Source organism: Pelodiscus sinensis, chromosome 1 (assembly GCF_049634645.1).
Source record: "Pelodiscus sinensis isolate JC-2024 chromosome 1, ASM4963464v1, whole genome shotgun sequence".
NCBI classification, from domain to species: domain Eukaryota; kingdom Metazoa; phylum Chordata; order Testudines; family Trionychidae; genus Pelodiscus; species Pelodiscus sinensis.
Genome location: NC_134711.1, coordinates 25,398,297 through 25,406,714, shown reverse-complemented (window position 1 = coordinate 25,406,714; position 8,418 = coordinate 25,398,297). Strand labels below are relative to the sequence as shown.

Below are 8,418 nucleotides of genomic sequence, written 5' to 3'. Positions count from 1 at the left end.
CATGTAGATATTGAAAAAGCTTGGATAGCAAATTCACTTTTGTAGAATCCATTTCCCATTAGCTGTCTCTGGGTACTTCCCTGTACGGACTCAGACAATTTTAGCACATTACCCTAGTCTCCTGCCACCTTTCTCAGGCAAGACAATAATATCTCACAGTCAACTGTTGAATGGCATCCAGGAGGATGAGAGTAGATGTCTGTCCTGTATCCATTAAAAGAATAGATCATCCATCTGTGCCAGTAAAGCCATTTCAGTCTCGTTTCTTGGCTTAAATCCAGATTGTGTCACAATGAAAATGTTAGCTTCCAACCCCACAGAGACAAAGGGCACTTTTAAAGTTTAGAACTTGGCGAACTTTGAATAGAATTTCATCTCACTAGCAAAAGGCACCTCCCTGACCAGAGGCTTCTTTCCCTGCTAAAATCCAAATCCTGCTGTAAGCAATGGAGGTGTTACAGGTTCACCCCCCCCACCCCCTTCCAGGAATGTGTATTAAAGGGTGTTAGGAAACGTGACTAGGCAGCCCTGCTTAGAACCTCTTGTAATATAAAGAACGTGGTGGCGAGCGCCAGCGGCCATAGCACCAGACTATGGGGCGGAAAAGGTGGGTTCTATTCCTGGCTGGAAGCCCATGGGTTAGGTGGGCCAAATGGCTTCCTTCCTTTGCCTTGTGTGTAGGGTCCCTGAGGCAGGATCTGCCCTTCAGGACCTACGTACAGAGACTAGGGCAAAGGACCCCGGTCTCCGCTGGGGTCGCTCTTGGGACCCTGGGCAGGCTGAGGAGCCGTTAACGATGCTAATAGGGAAGGCCACGCAGCACCCACTACTTCCACTCCCTCCCACCCAGTGGCCTGAGCGGCACCTGCCCGCCCCCTCACCGCCCTGCCCCGCCCCCCGCCGGCCCTGCCCGGGGGGAGGCTGCGCCTGCGCGTTGGCTGGAGGGGCTGCCGCTCCGTGCCCGGCGCTCTCGGACCCGGCTGGCGGGCGGCGGGAGAGGGGCCGGCGGTGGGGCAGCGCCATGAGTTCCCGGAAAGGTACGGGCCGGGCCGGCTGTGGGAGCCCAGCGCGGCACCGGCGCCTCGGAGGGGGGTTGAGGAAAGTGCCGCGCGCGCCCACTAACCTGTGCCCGTCTCTCCCCAGTGCTGGCTCTGCAGGCCCGGAGGCGGCGGCCCAAGCAGCCCGCGGCGGCTGGCAGGAGGGACAAGCACAAAAAGTGAGTGCGGAGCCCTGTCCCCCCATCGACCCGCCGCGGGACTCCCATATCCCGACGGGACGTCCGACCCCCCCCCCCCGCCATCTGCGACCGCCCCGTCACCGCCCCCTCCCAGAACCCCCCCATTTCTCCCGGACAGCCCCCCGGAGCCCCCAACATCTCGCTGGGACATTCTCCTCGCCCCGGACCTCCGTATCCTGTAGGTATGCGGTCCCCAAGGACGCTTGAACATCCCTCTGGGACAGCAGCTTCCTGGAACATACCCTACTGGAACGGACCTCCCAGGACACACCCGTGTTCCCCTAGGTTAGCACCCATCCTGCCAGGGCACCACCAGGACCCCCTTTTGCTCAAGATAGCCCCCATTTCCTCAGATCCCTCCAGACAGCCCCCCCCCCCCATTTCCCCATATTCCACCGGGAAACCTGCCAGGCCTCCATCCCTCCCATATCAGTCCAAACAGCTGCCTTTGAACCACCCTATCTCTCTCTAGAACAACCCCCTCTCCTTTCCTTCTCCCCCATATCTCACTGGGACAGTCCCCTTCCCCAGGACCATCAATCCCCATATTTTCCAGGGGTGTGTTCTTTCATGCCCTGCTGGGACAGCTTTCTAGGATGCCCCCTCATCCCCATATTTCTCCAGAAAACACTGGGGCCATTCCATATCTCCGTGAGCACAGTACTTCTTGTGTGGGCACCCCTCCCATGTCTTAAATAGGAACGGATTCTCTCCTGACTTGGGCTCCCTATCCTTCCTACTGGAACAGATCCCTGCTTAGATCTCTCCTTTGCCCCCACATTCAGCTGGAACAGGGGGTACCCTGCCTACATAACCCTTTGGGTCATGATATCCCTTCCTGTGCACCTGTTCCTCATCCTGCTGGGAACGGGCATCCCTGGACAGTCTGTCATACTTGCAGGATAGATCCCACCCATATCTCTGAGACAGGATGCTTACCTCCTCCTCCTCTCCTGTTTGCCATCCATATTTTCTCTAAGAGAGTCAAGCAGAGATGGCCCCTAGTAGTGCCAAACATAATACTCTTCCTGGGATATCAGTCCCTCCATACTTCCCTACACCTTCCCAGAGGACTGGATTCACTGGGATACCTACTCTCTCAATAGCCCCTTTTACCTCCTACCCCAGAAGACATGACCTTCTGTTATGATCATCCCCCTTCCAGCTCTTCATATTACTCTCATCCCATAACCCCATGGGCTTCTCCATAAAATCCCATAAAATTTCACATCTTTATTAGGTTACTTTTTTCATGTTCTTCATCTGCCCCTTCCCCCCTATGCCCTAAGGACATCGATCTACTCCTGGAACATCCTACTCATCCCCATTTTTTTTCTCCTGGATTTATGTAGAAAGTTGTAGAGAAACAGATTCAGTCATTCTGGTGCAGTCTTTTCCTGCCCCTTCAGGGATGGGTAAAAGCAGCAGAGGTGTTGTTCTTTAGTTGTGGATAGTAGCTGTGCATCATCCTGTTCTGCTTCTGCTGTATGTTTCCAATGCTATGTGGGGGAAACCCTCCTCCTTTTAGCATTGTTTTTCAGTCATATTACCATTTTTTAATGTGAGCAACAAAAGATTTGTGGCACAGCTGTACTTTGTGGCTGGTTCCATTATTTCCAAAAACATTGTCGAAGGAAAGTTTGTGGATTGTCTTGCACAGAGATTGTATGCTTTTGTTTGTCACTTGAAAAATATCGATTTCTCAGAGATGACTTGACATTTTGTAGAAACTTTGTTATTTCTGTATTTTGGGTTTTTACCCCCCCCCCCCACCAATTTGCATGAGTCAGTTTGTGTTTAGATGTGGTAACTTTAACTGCTGCTTCAGTTAAAAAAAATACAATGGTTAGTATGCTTTTGGTGAATGCTGCCTTGTGACTGTTTTGGTGAATTAATTAGTTAAATCACATTGTTAAAATATATTTTTACTTAGCACAGAAATAGATTTTTTTAAAATGTTAAACCAGTGGGCTTACTGGGTGCTGATAGGAATGAGTGTCCAGCTTGCTGCTGGCACAGTCTGTTGCTGGCCACTTGCCTTACTGAGTTGGCATTTCCAGATGCAGTGCCCCAATCTACTGTATTCTGTTGCCTTGGGAAACAGTGGCTTTGCTACTGCAAACAGCTTTCATTTCTTTTCTACTGTGTATAATTTCTTGTCTCCTTAACTCTTTTACATTATCTAGTAATTTTCCCAGGCTTACTCTTTGGGGCAAGAATATAACATCTTAACAAAAACTTCTCAAAGATGTGTAGCTCTTCTGAATACTGAGTATTTTCATCCCAAAATTTTGTTAGTTAGTATTCAACTTAGTTTCTGGAAATGATATGTTGTGAGAATTTTCACATTCCTTGGCTTTTTTTAACTCAAACATTACCGTATTGAGATCACATAATAATGAGTGGATTGGGTATGCACAATGTACAAATTGCATTTATAAATCCCAGTGTGAGGCAAGGAGGTAATCAAAACTGTTGATATAACTGTGTAATAGTGTTGAACTGTGGTCTAAGTTGCAAAGGGACTGTGAAATTATACCTTAAATCATTTCTTTGTCTACTCTGTAGTAAACATACTTGTTTACTGAGCTTTATATCTCAGCATGAGGGTCAGCAGAAGTGCTAGCTGGGTTCTGTTTGGCTCTCATATTCAACTGAATTGTAAGGTCTTATAGTCCTGCAATATACTAAGGACAAAATTTTCAAACTTGAGTGTTTAAATGTATGACATGGATACAAAAGTTGTTTGTCAAATTCATGCAATGTACAGTAAACCTCATAGGGAAAAACAGCAAGTGTTTTGCAGTGCATTGTTCTCTTTGCTGAGACTTGCAGTGTCTCATCCTAGGAAATCATTCCAGGAATGAAACCATTGGCTTTCTGAAATAAAAAATGCTTTCGAAGTTGTAACATTTCTTTTTGGGAAAACTTTCAAGTAGGAGTGTTGGAACTAAATATTTTGATTAAGGTATCAAGACATCAGTCTCTGAATTCTTTGAAGTAAAAATTTGCTAACATTCAGTGCTTTTATGATGATTTGTGAGAACCTGCTCATCAGGCACTAAATAGTTTAATTAGTAAAGAGATATGCCATGAATCAGGTTAAATCTGAAGTAATTGTACAATATTGTCTTCAGTATGTCAGTTGCTTTTACAACTACAGGTTGGTTCAGAATATGTCCACTAAAAATGCATTATTTTAATTTGCCTTTGCAGGCACAAGGAAGTACAATTTACACTCCTTTTCACATGCAGTTGGATTAGAAGGTGAATCCTTCATGCTGAAGGGTGGGAAGCATTAGTGGTGTGTCATAAGAACATAAGAATAGCCATACTGGGTCAGACCAAAGGTCCATCTAGCTCAGTAGCCTGTCTGCCGACAGTGGCCAGCACCAGGTGCCCCAGAGAGGGTGGACCGAAGACGATGATCAAGCAATTTGTCTCCTGCCATCCTTCTCCAGCCTCTGATGAACAGAGGCCAGTGACACCATTTCTATCCCCTGGCTAATAGCCTTTTATGGGCCTAACCTCCATGAAATTATCTAGCTTCTCTTTAAACTCTGTTATAGTCCTAGCCTTCACAGCCTCCTCTGGCAAGGAGTTCCACAGGTTGACTACACTCTGTGTGAAGAAGAACTTTCTTTCTTCTATTATGGGACCTAATAAATAAATTTTCTTTATCCACCCTCTCCATACCACTCATGATTTTATATTCCTCTATCATATCCCCCCCTCAGTCTCCTCTTTTCTAAACTGAAAAGTCCCAGTCGCTTTAACCTCTCTTCATACGTGTCTTATGTTTTGTTCTGATTTTTCTATTTTAGTCTCAAAAAACTATAAATTAATGTAAACCACATGGCCAAGATCTGGCCATGAATTTTGAAAGGTACAATCTCCTAGCCCTCTGAAATGCCTGCTGCTTTTCCCCTAGAAGAGGACAGCTGGGGAAGCTGTCATTTATTTGTTTTTTTCAGCTACAGCAAGGTATCATGGAATGGAGGAGTTTTAACCATTGGACACTCAAGAACTACAAGCTGTGGAATATGCAGTAAATAAAATAAGATGGTGGGTCTAATCTTCTGCCAATGTATCTTTCATGAATTCTGAAATTTTCTAATATATAAGACCTTTATATCTAGTCACATGCCTGTTTGCTTATTACAATATGAAAATATACTTTTTGATCATTTATAAGATTTTCTTAGGTTTTAGAGGAAGAGGTTTGGAGAGGGAGCAGAGCTGCCTATGGTCTTATATAGATTATGAAGACTAAGTGTCAACTGAATTCTGAAGTAGTCCCATTTTAAAGTAATAAATGTTTCATACTGTTTGTTAGTTGCTCTACTGACTGATTAAACTTGTCTCAGATAAGTTTCATTCCCAATTTCAGACATGTTATGTCTGCTGATATTCTGGTGTGGTAGAGAGGCTGATGGCAGTCTAAATTTTGTGGCTTAGTGAAGTCAAAGGCATAGAGAAGTGGATTGTGTCACCATTTTGCTACTATCTGATTGGAGGAAATAATCCAAGATATCTTTTTGTGCTAATTAATATCTCTGTTTTGTTCTCCAGTATCAACCTGTTTCTCCTATTGAGGTGCAGTGAACTTGAGAGCATTGTTCTCTGAACTGTTGTTAGTAAGCAGTGCTGGCTTTTTGGCATCGGTTTAAAAACATACTTATCTTAGTTACAAATATCCTTAACCTTTTGCATGAATGTTATTTCTGAATTTGGTCTACGTTGGCTGAGGCAGTCAGTGGCACAGGATGGAGTGATTTCTTTTACCCTGACTAATGTCCCATAGCACAGTTGTGGATATTTCATGCCTAATGCAACAGATCCTTTACTTTCAGTTGATACATCTGGAGAAATATGTAAACATCTGCACAACAGAAGAATGAATAATACCAAGTTTTCTGAACTCATATGCACTGAAAAATACTGCTTATTATACTGACCAATGTCAAATAACATTCCCTCCAACCTTCCCTTCAGCTAGAAAAGATGGCCCTTAAACCGTGTTCTAATGCAGTGGGTTTCAAACTTTTTGGCCCGTGGCCAACCTGGCTTAATGCAAACCTATCCATGGATCAACAGTTGCTAATGGAACCTTGAGGTTAATTACATAATTATGCCCGAACCATTTTACTAGTGCTGCAGCTAGGGATAATGGTTTAATTTAACCAGTAAGAAAGAAAATATTTATTTAAATTATTAAACAGACTATGTGCTTTAATTTTCTAATGTTTATCAAATTTCATTTTAAATAAAGTAAAATATAAAAGGTTCCCATTTTTTCATTATTTATGGAAAGGGTGGGGAACCTTTTTTGGATTGGGGGGCTACTGACCCATAGAGAAATCAGTTGGGGACCCACACCAGTGAGAAGCCAAAATAAAATCCTCCAAACCCCCCCTCCCCAACCCTCACTGATGTAGCCCCGGAAACCAGCCTGGTTTCATGGAAATTAGAAATTAACCAGCTTTCATTTCTTCTTTACACATATTTGAATCATAATGTTTCTCCTGGGAATATTTGTGGTTATATTACATTTTTGAGTGTTAAGGTCTTGAAAGATACAAAGTAAGGCATGACTGCTCAGAGGGATCTCACAAAAATAATCAAGTATACATGAAGAATTGGGGAAGAAGATGTATCAGTTATTTTTGTATTCCTTTACTCCTGTTCTAATCCTGCTGAGCACACATTTTACATTTTTTCCTCTACTATCATTTTAATAATTATTTTTATTCCAGTAGACTCTAGAGGCCACACTCAGGCTTGGAACACTAATGTGTTATACAACTTTTAAAATGTATACACTTCTCTACTCAGCCCTCCCCCAATGTTAGTCTCTGTACTCAGTGTTCTATTCTTTCTTAAACTTAATTTTTTATTTTATGATTGGTGTCATCTTCTGTTCATTTCAAGTCATTTACCAAACCTCCTGTTCTCTGCATTTACTTTCCACACAGTACCTAGCTTCACTCTCTATGGCTCTATGAACCATCATCCCCCTAAAAACTTAAGAGGTGTGCCTTTGTTAATGTTTCTGGAGCATTGGTGTTGTACAATTGTGCTTGTCAATATCTAAATTGCTAAGGGGCCTCCTGGCATCTGAGCCCCATCTCTGGGAGTTACTGTCCAGGTGGTATGTGAAAGGTAAGGTAGAAGAGCAATGATGGGGTAAAATATTATAACAGTCTATAGGTACTGTAACATGGCAACATTGCTGACAAATTTTTGTCTAGCAGTGTTTGTTTAGGAAGATGAGATTTTCAGACTAAGTTAAAGTTAATAAAAGATACTCTATGAAAATAGTATCTTTTTATTTCATTGCATATTTTCTAAGCCTTGCATGGACTTTTAGCCAATAGTTCTTGATAACAGTTGGAGTCAGATTACTGAAACTCATTATATTCATTAGAAAACATAACCCTTGGTTTTGCCAACATCATGTTTGTCCCTTTTCAGCAAATATATTGGCAAATTTTGACAGTGTATAGATATTCTGAACAAAGAACAAACATGTTTCACTGAAGTATCATGTTTAGTGTCACTTCTGAGAGAATCTTATCTGGAGTGTGCCTGTGAAAAGCAATCAAGAAGAAATCTCTAACTCTTGAGAAATAAAACTGCTTATTGACAGTGCAGTTTCAGTTTTTCTCACCTAAAAAGCTATCAATAAAAACACTATTCTAAGATTATGGGAGACTGAGTTTTTCTTCGTCTTTGGGATAGGAAAATAATATTGACTTTAAACTATGGTATTGAGTGTCTTCTTGTTTGCCAGATTTCTAAAACAGTAAGTATTCTATCCATTGACTGTACCCCAGTGTTGCTAAAGTCCTTGTGTTGTGTGTGGGATGTTTTTTTGTAATCTTTCTGTGGCACTTGCTGTAGTGATAAGTCAGAATTTGTACATTTATCAAATCTGCTTGTTAATTTGTAATATTGGAATTGCTAATTTGGAAACTAGCAAACACAAGCCTCAGTAAAAATTGTACCACATTATCAGTATATTCTGTTAATTGTCATTTATATAATAGAGCCCGGTTAAAGTTGCTGTGGGATCCTTAATTCTGAATTTCCTGACTTTTTTGCTCCATTAAAATCTGAACTCTCTGGTCATCTGAAGAAGTGGGCTTTGCCCATGAAAGCACATGATACCATCTACATGT

The 8,418-nt window shown here is 42.6% G+C and overlaps 1 protein-coding gene across 7 annotated transcripts in view; it reads left to right on the top strand.

Moving 5' to 3' along the window:
• The first annotated feature begins 883 nt into the window (after nucleotides 1-883).
• Nucleotides 884-8,418, top strand: part of SRPK2 (SRSF protein kinase 2) — a 249,951-nt gene continuing 242,416 nt past the window's right edge. For 3 of the 7 annotated variants that reach the window (XM_075911389.1, XM_075911569.1, XM_075911124.1), the window contains exons 1-3: nucleotides 970-1,037; nucleotides 1,144-1,216; nucleotides 5,212-5,302. Coding sequence is in view for 2 of the 7 variants with exons in the window: in XM_075911279.1 (XP_075767394.1) it covers nucleotides 1,022-1,037; nucleotides 1,144-1,216 (89 nt within the window). In the remaining 5 variants the exon portion in view is untranslated. Of the gene's footprint in view, nucleotides 1,038-1,143; nucleotides 1,217-5,211; nucleotides 5,303-8,418 lie in introns of all 7 variants that reach the window. The other 4 variants (XM_075911279.1, XM_075910971.1, XM_075911510.1 and 1 more) reach the window with 2 other exon arrangements.